Raw genomic sequence first — 13,257 nt, 5'->3', positions numbered from 1 at the left:
CATCGTTGGTGTCAGTGGGAGGAATAGTGCCCCATCGTTGGTGTCAGTGGGGGGAGGAATAGTGCCTATCATTGGTGTCAGTGGGGGGAGGAATAGTGCCCCATCGTTGGTGTCAGTGGGGGGAGGAATAGTGCCCCATCGTTGGTGTCAGTGGGGGGAGGAATAGTGCCCCATCGTTGGTGTCAGTGGGGGGAGGAATAGTGCCCCATCGTTGGTGTCAGTGGGGGGAGGAATAGTGCCCCATCGTTGGTATTAGTGACACAAATGATGGGACACTATCCCTCCCACTGACACCAATGATACTTACCTTGCTGACCCCTGCTCCAGCCTGGGCTCGCTCTCTCCCTCTCCCATCTACAGCCTGCAGAAGCAAAATTTGCACTTACCTGTCAGCTGTCTTCCTTCTCTGGCCTCTCTCCTCTTCACTCGGTCCTGCAGCTCCCTCGATCTTCTTCGATCTGCGCGCTCTGCCGCTCGGCTCCTCCTCTCCAAGCTCCACCTCCTCGCCGGTGATTGGCCGCCTGTGTGCCTCTCCTGAGCTACAGTTCCGGTGGCCAATCAGCGGCGAGGAGGCGGAGCTGTTGAGTGATCCCGGAGGTGTGGCCAGGTTACAGGGGCAGCATATCATCCCGCCCACAGATCGCGAGACAGAGCAGCGGTGTCTCGGTTCCTAAGACCATCGGAAATATGTGTTTTCCGATGGTCTTAGGCGACCCCTGGGAAATGGTCGTTCGACCCCCAAAGGGGTCGCGACCCCCAGGTTGAGAACCGCTGATCTAATCCATAGTTCTTTAAAAACCCTTCGTCATGCAGTAAACAGTTATTTGCAAAGCAAAAGCTGTACACTTATAACAGATTTAAAACAGTTTAAAAACTCTTAAACGAGAAGTATAGCCAGAGCTATTTTTATCTGTACTTATCCTGTGGATCACAGGAGTACAGTTAGTTCTGCACTGCTGTGACCCGTTTTCAGACTACCTGCTGTCAGCCAGGCTCAGCCTCTAAGCCATCTGCCCCCTGCTTCCACTACAGTCCAGTGCTTCAATGAGCACTGGAGGGGCAGAGCAGAGAGCTGGAGACTGACAGTCACAGCTCTCTGCTCAGATCGCTTAGTTCTCATTGCAGAACTGGCAGGGGAAAGATGCCGCATCGGATTGATGCTGCATCTACCTAGATAAGTATACTTTTTTTTTTTTGTTTGTTTTTCTTAAGTCCATACTCCTTGTAAACAATTTTGAAAGTCTGTCATAGAAACAGCCATGCTCCTCTCATGCTGTTAGCAGGACTTGCATGGTGAAAAGCTAGTTTCTCCATTCACAGCATTTGCGAATTTGACAAATGCCAAATAATCACTTGGCTTATCATTTTGAAGAAAAAGCCTTCTCTGGGACTAGGCCTAAAAGCCTTATTCTGATTAGGATTTCTGTCCATCCTTGAAGCTTGATACACAGTGTGAGAAAAATGGATGGAAATATCTGTATTGGAAACAATCGTTCAATTTTCTTTATATTGTGTACAGAACTTTTGAAAGGTGAAAATTTCTATAAGCATGAACATTTTTCACAACAGAAGTAATGATTTTTGTACAATGTGTACAGTATTCGTGCTGTAAAAATCAGAGAGGCTGTGCATCATTGGAAACAAAATAGGACCTGGAAGAAGATACAGAGAAAATTATTTTCGTAAGCACAAAAGTATTATGCCTAATGAAAAAGCTAACCAAAAAACATTTCTGTGAGTGAATAGGTGTACAAAAATTTCTGTGAGGGAATAGGTGTACAAACATTTCTGTGAGTGAATAGGTGTACAAACATTTCTGTGAGGGAATAGGTGTACAAACATTTCTGTGAGGGAATAGGTGTACAAACATTTCTGTGAGTGAACAGGTGCACACGTAATTTAAAAAAAAATAAAGGATATTTATAGATTATGAAGTGCAAAAATACCTCTGATTTATAGTAAGCATGTTTCATGAAATTGTTTATTATTATAATGACATTATACATTGTATATATGGTGTTTCTTGAATATCCTGCTATGCAGCTGGCCTCTGTGTTTTAGGAGAATTTTCAGAGACGTTCATATAAATCTCGGTTTCATAATGGTACATACTTTCACAGAAACGTGGACAATTGTTAATCCAATTTTCTCCTAGTGTGTACCAGGCCTAAAGCATAAGTTCACTTTTTGTAACATGTTACACCCATATTCAGGGTATAACCTGTTAAAGATGCAGCAGCCCCTGCACCCCCCGATCCCATGTTGTGACAGCAAGCGGGGGATCTTCTCACAGAACTCACTGTCACGTTTTTTAAAAAAAAGATGCATGTGTAGGGCTCCACCCACCTGGCCATGTCATTCACTCTGTTCTGTGAATGTGAGAAATAAAAAGCTGACACCCTTTGTGGCTGTCGGCTTGTAGTTCTCAGTGAACGACAAAGCCCCTGCTGAGTGCTCTAGGTAGTTCATTGATGCTTCCTGTCATTATGTAACTGCCTGCCCCTGTGAGGTATGGGCAGACAGCTAACACAGACAGTCTGCAGGAGCCCAGCATTTCACCAGTGATCTACTGATCACTTGTGCAATGCTTTCCAGGCTCATAGTAAAAATAAATAATAAATGCACATTTTTTTACCTGCAAAAACGTGCATTTATTATTATTAAGTGTTCTTGCATGGCAAGACCACTTACTGTTATCTCACATATATATTCTTATTATTATAGCCAAATTTACCACCCTAACTCCTCCCACAGGTTTTACACAACATAGACAGTAATATACGGAAACGTGCGGATTGTTCCTGATTGGTGTGCTATTACTTTGTGGAACGTTTCACTGAATGGTTCACGAAATATCAGTGTTTTTGTGGTGAAATTGGTCCCATAGGAATGAATGGCGGAATGTTAAAAACTTGAGTGGGAGCTGACAACCTTTTCACAGTTACTCCAGCCACTCCAACCACACAACAGTTACTCAAGCCACTCCACCCAGTTACTCCGACCACTCCTGTTGTAGACTACTGGTGGAGGCAAAAACACTTCACACAATTTCCCCAGAAATTGTAGCTCTTCTAGTTATTATTATTATTTTATTTTTATTTATTTTTTACCTCACTAACACCAGCCCCAACAGTTGTGTCCAATTCTAATTGTTTGGTTTGTGTACAATGCAAAGATGTGTTCTTTCCCAAGAGAATGATCACAAGATTTTTACCAACAGGATGAAATAATTTCCTGTTGATCATATTTTTTTCAGTCTCCACTGAAGAAGGGTTAGAACCTTAGTTGGGATTTCATGGCTTTGTGTGCCAGTTTGGGAGAGGTGCTCTCAAAAAATGAAGTGAGGGAAAATTTCTCATTGTAGGTACTTGTTTCAGTGGTGGTTGTTGAAGGTGAGATTTAGCCTTATTTTGCAGAGGGTTTCCTCACTTTTTGTTATGTCTCTGGGGCAGGGAGTGAGAGCAAATCTTTTCACTGGTCACACAGCCAGCAAATTAAAACCTGACCAAATCTTGGATTAACTCACTCTTGTCCTTCTCATAAAACTAATTTTGATTTCTTCTGCAGAGGTGGATGAGTGTTCCCGTCCTCATAAAGGTGGCTGTGAGCAGCGATGTGTGAACACACTGGGCAGTTACAAGTGTGCATGTGAGCCAGGGTACGAGCTGGCACCAGACAAGAAGTCTTGTGAAGGTGAGCTATATATGTGAGGTATATATTCCTTAAAGTAGATGTAAACCATTTCTGAATGACAGTTTGCTAAAGCACTGTGTAAACGTTTCCCAATTTTTTTTTCATTTTTTTTTTAATAAAATACTTGTTTTTGTCTTTTTCTTTTTTTTTTTTTTTTTTTAATTCTTTGTGCTGCTAATTTTGTGCAGCCACTTCATGTCTTTGAGCAACTTAAAAGCAAAATGCAGCAACTCCGAATCACCTGAAAGCATGCTGTACTTGTTTCATTTCTAAGCTTTGTTGCCATCTACATGAGTCCTTAATCATCTATATCATTGTGAAATGTTTCTAGTGCCACTGTACCCCTTTCAGTACTATATACCTTTGCAGCTGCCTGTGGTGGTTTCCTGACCAAACTGAATGGATCCCTTACTAGTCCGGGGTGGCCGAAGGAGTACCCACCCAATAAGAATTGTGTCTGGCAGCTGGTGGCACCTACTCAGTTCCGCATCTCTTTGAAGTTTGACAAGTTTGAGACTGAAGGCAATGATGTGAGTTCTAGTCTATGTTGCCCATGTTTTCCCCATACTGCTGATTATTTCTTTAATGTGTACACATCTTCCCTTGTCCCTTTTTAGAATTCACTTTCTACAGTGCCTCTGAAATAAAATAAACCCAGACACATGATAATTTTTTGCATATGTTATACCATCTGTTGAGACCTTTAGTATATATTACATAAAAGTGTCTCACATTAAAGGAGTTCAGCTTTACACAAGATGACTTGCGCAGCAGGTATTAAATCTTCTGTGTTTAAAAGTTGCCATTGCTTATTATGGTGGCATACATTTCACCAGGGCTGCCATTGGAAATCATAGGATCCCTGTAGTGTCTTACAATACACTTTAACCCCCTTCCTCCAGTGTCTCCCCACAAACTTTAAGTGCTACTCTGCACAATAGCAGGGAACTACCCCCCTACCCCAGCTACCTCTGTGCACCCAGTCCATCAGTCATTGCCTGGGGTATTGACCCACCCAAATCCCCCCCGCTATTGAAAAGGGGATATTAAAAAGGGACTTGCTTCTCCAGCATCGTTTGAATACAGAAGAGTTTGCGCCTTCTGCAGTTTTTGGGAAAATTTCACCCCATAAGATTCCAGTAATTGTGCAGGGCAGTGTCCAACAGAACGTTGCACAGCACGTAACTCCCTCTCCTCCACTGCCAACCAATCATAGAAGGAGAGGAGGCAGATGTATGCTCAGAGCCCCTTTTAGAACAACATTTGTCAATTCACCCAGTGTACTGAGAATGTTTATGCAAATGTGTGAGAACTTTTGTTCGAAAATCTACTAGTGTATGGCCAGCTTAAGACTGATGCTGCACTTTTACCTTGAACCAGGGGACCAGGGGCGGACTGACCATTCGAGCACTCGGGCACTGCCCAAGGGCCCGGGGTCAGTATGGGGCCCCAAGAAATGCCCTTGGTACTTTTTATAGGCTTTTTTGGGTGGGCAAGGACACAGGGGCCCCATGATCCCCTGTTGCCCGGGGGCCCCATGAGTTGTCAGTCCTCTGTCTTGAACTCTACTGAAATGACACTACACTGGGACTGCCCACAGACATTACTGCCTGTACCCCTTATCTGAAGCCCTGTATTTCTCACAATATTTATGTATAATTTCAGTAACTTTATGGGAGACTTTTTTTTAGTGTTTTGGGGTTGGTTTTTTTTTGGTGGGGAAAGGATTGCATGATGAGCTGTGAAGGATTTTCCTGGCCAACAATGGTAGTTTCCCCTTTATAAGCCTGGTGCTGGGAGCAGTTTTCCTAATTTATAGACATGGGTGCTTTCCTATGCATGTCTGTGCAATTAGAAAATAATGATTCTTTGGCAATCAGATGGCTTATGTACATTTAGATACTAGTCTAAAATCTTTGGGCTGCTGTTGAGTCAATAGTTCCTAGCATCTCCACTATGTACAGTGAGGCACAGAGGTGATGCCAAGTCATTGCCAATACTCAGCAGTTAGGTGCAACTGCCCAAAATAAAACTAGGGAGGTGAGTAAGGGGTTAATCTCTTTATGGGGCTAATCTATTTTATTCAACTTCTCTTCCATTACTGTCATATACCTCATATTCTGTATTTGGCCTTATCTCCCCCTCAACTGCCCAGGTTTGCAAATATGATTACGTGGAGGTTCGCAGCGGCTTGACAGCCGACGCTAAACTGCTTGGAACATTTTGCGGAGCAGAGCTCCCCCCAGTGATCACTTCTCAGTACAACAACATGCGTATAGAGTTCAAATCTGACAACACAGTGTCGAAGAAGGGATTCCGGGCCACATACTACTCAGGTGAGCCTCTTCCTTGCATGCTCATCTTCTGTCTTCTGTGCCTGATTATTGTGGGTGGGGGAGGGGGTTTAGAGGGTGCACCAAGGACAACTTGAATAACTTTTAGCATGATGACCACACCATCCTGGTCATAATCTGCATTGCACTGTGATTTCATTATCTCTGTCTACTGACCTTGCTGCTGCATCAGGGTGACAAGCCGTAAAATTTTCACCTATGTCTTATATTGTTCAGTGGGGGAAACGCAAGATCAGATTTCCCAACTATGCTGCCATGCTTATAACAGTGCGGGTTTTCATGGTGAAGTTCTTTTTAGGATAAATGCCAATGGGCAGGCAAGATTGAGGACCCAAGACCCTAAAATACATGCTGGCATAAATGAAGCGCTAACAACGTTAACAGAACTGGCAGAATTTAGGACAACGACCTAATGGGAGTGATATTTTGCTGTGAACACCAGACTTCCTTTGCAGTCTGCTCATAGGACAACGCTGCAGACAGCCTCTCCTTACCTTCAGTGGTTGACAGCAAAATCTGACAGTTTTGTTTTTGTTATCTTTTGTGTATGGCAACCACTGCTATAGGCCTACCACACATTTTTAAATATGGAAGCCGATCTAATTGGCCTCAGAGCAACACCAAGTGCTATCATAAACTTGCAAGGTCAGCAAAAGAGACGAGCAATAGTAACCAAAGCAAGTTTTCAAACCTGTGAGGGAGCCATTGGCTAGCTGTCTTTGACCATACAAATGACTGACACCTGAGCCACCTAAAAACAGCCAGATCAGGCAAATGTCATCTAATGTATGTGAGGTGCATTAGCTTCCCTTCGTTATTAGCTAATGATTTAGGGTAAAGCAGAAATTGTTGGTGTCCGTAAGAAGAATAGTGCCATTTTGTTGTCAGTTGGAGGAATAGAAGCAATAGTGCTACACCATTGGTGACAGCAAGAAGGATTGTGGCCCATTGTGTGTGTCAATGGAAGGAATAGTGCCCCATCGTTGGTGTCAATGGAAGGAATAGTGCCCCATCATTTGTGTCAATGGAAGGAATAGTGCCCCACCGTTGGTGTCAGTCAGAGGAATAGTGCCCCATCATTGGTGTCAGTGACAGGAATAGTGCCCCATTATTGGTGTCAGTAGGGAGAATAGTACCTCGTATCAGTAAGAGGAATAGTGGCCCAAGGGACAGATAAAGGCAAGCAAAGGGCTACATCTGGCCTGCGGGCCCGCAGTTTGGAGACCCGTGTCTTAGAGGTTTCAGTTTTTTAAAGCACCCTTGAGGTTTGATGGCCTGCAGTCCTCTTAGACTGCTCAGAGTTTTCTAACCATTTCCTGCAGAAGGCAATGACATATAGGGGTTTATTTAATTAAGTTGGAGAGTGCAAATTCAAGCTCACTTCTGCATTGAAACCAATCAGATTTCCAGATTTTATTGCCAAAGCTTAATTGAACAAGCTGAGGTTAGAACCTGATTGGTTTCTATGCAGACACAAGCCTGATTTTGCGCACTCCAGCTTTGAAAATAAACACCTTATTGACCATTTAACAATGACCAGACTAGCCTCCTATAATATAGTGGCAGTTTACAGGGTTAAAACATATGGACAATCTTCCATATAAGTCTTGGATGGAACTTTGACTTTATAGAAGTTGAATGCTGACAGATGTACACAGGCATCCAAATGTTTATAATAAAATTCCCCTTCGGGTCATTTTGTTTGTTAGTGGTGGGTGGTTATGTATGATTAGAAACTGAAAATTAAGAAAAATTCGAAGGGTTTCTGTTTAGCTCATTTGTCTGATTTCATGACAGCATGACCTCCAATAGTACTAGTATTGAGGAAATCTGATCTACAGGACATAGGTATTCATACAAGCATGGTGGTATAAGGGAAACATAATATGTGTACATGTCGGTGTCTGCACCTTGCTCTAGAGACAAGCAAATTCATTCCGACCTCTTTACTTTATCTGTCATCTGAGATTTTATAGTTACATTCCAGAGGTCACTGTGACTGTGCATCAGTTTGCTTGTTTGTAGTGCCTTCAATACTCCGATACTGATAGCTGGTGTCCTATAAGAAACTTGTTCTTGTCCGTTGCAACCAGTCATGTTCTTCCATAATTATCTTCACCAAGTCTAGAAAACGGCATTGGTAGGCAGATTGGTTGCAGAGGGCAAATAGAACGCTTCTTTCAAATAATTTTAATATATGAATCATACTATGTTAATGAGATGAATGAAACCTCAATTAACCAGAAGCTTTTGAGGTGATGGTCATATAGGAACCACAAGGGACTTGATCGGGTCAGTTTTAATACAGCCTAGACTGTGTGGTACTGCAGCCATCCTAACCTTCTCCTAGTAAAGTAATAAGGTAATGATATATTGGTAAATTTAATTTGTGGCTCAACCCGGTCCCATCCCTTGAATGGTTGCATGCAGTGCTTTGCATTTACGCTGCATGATGTCCTCTCCTTGCACGATTATGCCTCAGCTTCTGGCTCCCAGCTCTGCATCATGGATCAGAACGAGGAAACTGTTACACTCCCCTCCCCTGTCCCCGGCTCACTCCTTTCTTTGTCTGTCCCCCCATCCCTCTCTGTCTCTGTATCTTCTGTTTTTCTTCCCTCATTTTTTTTTTCTCAATCCTTCATCGTCTTCTCTTATACTACTGATCTACTCCACAATTTCTGCTCTTCCTTCTTGCAACCATTTTATTTCCGTCGCTTCACTTTCCTCTTCATTTCTCTACTCCCTCTTTCCTTTGTGTTCTGCCTTTCTTCCTTTCCCTCTACTCTCCCCTCTCTTCCACCTTCTCTCATTACAGAGATGAAGAACAAACAGAAGTTATTACAGCTGCAAAAAATGAACCAGCAGCCTCAACAGCCGAAAAAGGCTTTACCTCGGAACCGTCCCCGAATGAGAACGAGGACATCGAAAAAAAAGACCCGCTCCCCTTAATGAAAGCCCCCCCCCCCTAAACTTTAACCCCCATCAACTCCATATAACTCATTCTCCTTCCTCTTAACCCAGTCCGACCCCTCAATCTGTCTCCCCTCTTTTATCCGTCCAGCATCCATGTCGTACAATGCATTTCTTCCCAGCAGAACTGGGAAAACACCCCCCTGCTCTGACATTTGGGATTGGTGGGGGAATTGCCTTGGCAAACAACTGTTATTTTGATCATTTTTATTATTTTAGTAAATAAATATCTATTTTTATTGTTTTTTTAACCAGATGTATCATATCCTTAATGCCTATAGTATATGGGGAGTTTGCATTATTTTTTAAATATTTCAAGGGGCCAGATACTAAAAGGTATCTCTTTGACTTCGGTCTGAGATTTCTCCATATTGTTGCCTGTTCACCCAAAGAAAATGTGTTTTCCCCAATGTTCTTTTTTTCTTTTTCTTTCTTTCTTTTTTTTTTAATTCCTAAATGGGTGAGTTAGGATTATTTCTTTTTTGTGGAGAAAGATAATCTTCCTTAAAGTAGAACTAAAGGGAAAACTTTGCTTTCATGTTGGATAGAGTAGGGAAGGGTTATAACCCATGTCAGTTTTTTGTTTTTTTAACATCACCTGTATAACATTGGGGAGATTTCCCTTTGCTTCCTGTCCCTTAGACAAAACAGAAAGCGGAAAGAAATTCCTCTAAAGTAAGGGAATTAATGCTTTTCACCAGGTAAACCAAGCCTCATTAGAACTAATTAGAAGATTTCCCTTCTATCAATGGTGACAACCCAACATGGTTGATCTTCCCAACATTGGGATCTTCTTTTGCTCTTGGTGATCATAGTAAACAGGACAAAACAGGCACATACAGGAATAAGAACAAGTCCCTCTCCACTCTATCCAAATCTTCAAAAAAGTTTGCTTTTAGTTATACTTTAAACATGACTTGTCATGGGAGATAATGAATGTCACCATGACTTTTTTTTTGTGTGCATGCTTCAGAGCTGTGATCCTCATTGCTACTGCAATAGTTTGTGAGTCACAGACATGAAGCAAACTTGCAGGTTGGGAGTTCACTGTTTCAGGTCAGTTGCACCGTAATACACTGCTCAAAAAAATTAAAGGAACATTTATTAATTAGAGTATACCTAAACTCCTGGGATATTGATCTGATCAATTAAGTAGCAGAGGGGGTTGTTAATCAGTTTCAGCTGCTTTGGTGTTAATGAAATTAACAACAGACGCACTAGATGGGCAACAATGAGATGACCTCCAAAACAGGAATGGTTTTTATAGGTGAAGGCCACTGAAATTTTTTTCCGTCACTCATCTTTTCTGACTATTTGTCACTAGTTTTGCATTTGGCCAGGGTCAGTGTCACTACGGGTAGCGTGAGACGATACCCGGACCCTACAGAGGTTGCACAGGCAGTCCAACTCCTCCAGGATGGCACATCAGTACTTGCCATTGGCAGAAGGTTTGCTGTGTCTCCCAGCACAGTCTCAAGAGCATGGAGGAGATTCCAGAAGACAGGCAGTTACAGTAGAATTGGACACGGCCGTAGAAGCTCTTTAACCCATCAGCAGGACCCGTATCTGCTCCTTTTGTGCAAGGAGGAAAAGGATGAGCACTGCCAAAGCCCTACAAAATGACCTCCAGTAGGCCACTGGTGTGAATGTCTCTGACCAAATAATCAGAAACAGACTTCATGAGGGTGGCCTGAGGGCCCGTCGTCCTGTAGTGGACTCTGTGCTCACTGCCCGTCACCATAGAGCTCGATTGGCATTTGCCATTGAACACCAGAATTGACAGGTCCGCCACTGTCACCCTGTGCTTTTTACAGATGAGAGCAGGTTCACCCTGAGCACATGTGACAGACATGAAAGGGTCTGGAGAAGCCATGGAGAACATTGCCTGTAACATCATTCAGCATGACTGATTTGGTGGTGTGTCAGTGATGGTCTGGGGAGGCATATCCATGGAGGGACACACAGACCTCTACAGGTTAGACAGTGGCACCCTGACTGCCATTAGGTATCGGGATGAAATCCTTGGACCCATTGTCAGATCCTACACTGGTACAGTGGGTCCTGGGTTCCTCCTGTGCATGACAATGCCCTGCCTCATGTGGTGAGAGTATGCAGGCAGTTCCTGGAGGATGAAGGAATTGATACCATTGATTGGCCCCCACACTCGCCTGACCTAAATCCAATAGAACACCTCTGAGATATCATTTCAGTCCATCCAACGCTGCCAGGTTGCACCTCAGACTGTCCAGGAGCTCAGTGATGCCCTGGTCCAGATCTGGGAGGAAAAACCTCAGGACACCATCCATTGTCTCATTAGGAGCATGCCCAAATGTTGTCAGGCATGCATACTACGGAGTACCATTTTGAGTTGCTGCAATGAAATTTCAGCAAAATGGACTAGCCTGCTGCATCATTTTTTCACTTTGATTTTTGGGGTGTCTTTGAATTCAGTCCTCTGTAGGTTGATTATTTTCATTTCCATCAAATGATGGGGCAACCTTGCGTTCCTAACACATTACTCAGTCCATATGAGTATAGATATCCAGCATGATATTTTTCCCCATTGAGATCTGATGTGTTTTTTAAAGTGTTTATTTTTTTTGAGCAATGTAGTAATGAGCATGGCAGACCTGGGGCTAACACTCTTAAAAAGTGACGGTTCACCTGTTCCTATGCTGTACATTCTTGTTAAAGGATTTATTCAGCTAAAACTGGTATTTCAGATATGTATAAAGGTTGGTGAATATTTATTTTGTATATCTTTTTGGAACCCAGCAACAAGATTGCCCTGCTGAAATTTTTAGCTTTCTGCTGTCTTACCCCTATATGAATATAGTTGAAACATCCAACAAGGAGAGTGATTCTTTCGGTTATTGACCAGGAGGTTATGTGCGGTTGGGACCTCGAGTGCAGAATGAAACATCCATTTTGGATAGGCCACCCTTTTTAAACAAAATTCAGAGATTTTCACACAGGTGTACAGTGAACCTATGGCCAGGCTATATACATATACCTTGCAGGTGGTAAAGTAGCTTTAAAACAAGCCTTCGCTGACCTCTGTAGTTGTAGGCTCAGTAAACCAATTCATTATCAGATTGTAAGCTCCAAGGAGCAGGGCCCTTGAATCCCTTGTGTATTGTATTGTTACTGTATTGTCTCATGTACTGTCCCCCACTATAATGTTCAGCGCTGAGCAAACCTTTTGGCGCTATATAAATACTGTATAATAATAATTAAAGAAGTCCTGAAGTCGGCTCATCAGCTTGGCTCCCCTATCCCAGAACATCTTCTCTGTGTTTACATGAGAGATTGGAATGCTGCCTAATCACTGACAAGAGGGGGAGTAGGATGAGCTGAGCTGCTGCGAGAAATACTTGAAACAACTTCATTGCTTTTCTGGCAAATTGAGGATGATATTCTTCAAAGTGCCCGAACCTACATAGGTCAGGGAGGGCTTGTTTTTATGCTTATATACTGCTTGTTAAGGATGTGTAAATGCTTGAATGTTCATAACCTGGCCACTGTCAAATTAATTCTCTGTGAGAGTTCACACTTTAATGCATTCAAAAAATGTAACCTTATGCTACCCAGCCATTTGAGTTGCATCAGTATTGGAAACTGGGCTGTGTAGGCTGACGGCACTTCACTCTATGAGGTTCACTACATAATGGTAAGAGGAGGTCAGAGTGATCGTGGCTGACACATGCTGATTGAATACCTCCCATCACTGAACCCCCCCAATTCCTCAAGCTGCTTGGTGCTCCCTCTGTCTTTCTCAGGTAATTGCACTGTTGGTATGGGGTGGTGGGTGCAATGATTTTGTCTCCCCTTCTCACTCGTTTTTTCCTGTCTTCTCTATTCTCCACGGTGATCGCTCCCTTGTACCTGTGTTACAGATAAAGATGAGTGTTCTCGGGATAATGGGGGTTGTCAGCACGAGTGCACCAACACTCAGGGCAGCTATACCTGCCACTGCCGAAGCGGTTTCACCCTTCATGAGAACAAGCATGACTGCAAAGAGGGTAATCTAGCCTCATGTGTGTTTGTGTTGTGTATTTTATCCACACTGTGCACTCCTATTTGAATTCACAGCCTCATCGGTTTTCACCAGTGCCAGCCTTTTCCAGATGAGCAGGACATTGTCTTAAGTGTATGTGAGCTTTGCCATAAAGGCCTTTTTGTTGCCACTGACTAAGTCTGTGTTAGGCTTCGTTCACACCATACGTGCAGAAAAACTGAT

At 43.0% G+C, this 13,257-nt stretch overlaps 1 protein-coding gene across 1 annotated transcript in view; it reads left to right on the top strand.

Annotated features, from left to right (window-relative positions):
* Window positions 1-13,257, top strand: part of BMP1 (bone morphogenetic protein 1) — a 162,307-nt gene that overhangs the window by 113,633 nt on the left and 35,417 nt on the right. Inside the window, exons 13-16 of the mRNA XM_089658704.1 lie at window positions 3,568-3,693; window positions 4,063-4,223; window positions 5,849-6,029; window positions 12,914-13,039. Of these exons, the coding sequence (XP_089514830.1) occupies window positions 3,568-3,693; window positions 4,063-4,223; window positions 5,849-6,029; window positions 12,914-13,039 (594 nt within the window). The remainder of the gene's footprint in view (window positions 1-3,567; window positions 3,694-4,062; window positions 4,224-5,848; window positions 6,030-12,913; window positions 13,040-13,257) is intronic.

Source organism: Staurois parvus, unplaced genomic scaffold, assembly GCF_062004578.1.
Source record: "Staurois parvus isolate SC_StPar_1 unplaced genomic scaffold, SC_StPar_1.0 ptg001090l, whole genome shotgun sequence".
Classification (NCBI taxonomy): domain Eukaryota; kingdom Metazoa; phylum Chordata; class Amphibia; order Anura; family Ranidae; genus Staurois; species Staurois parvus.
The sequence above is the reverse complement of the archived record's forward strand: the minus strand, read 5'-3'. Positions and strand labels throughout refer to the sequence as shown.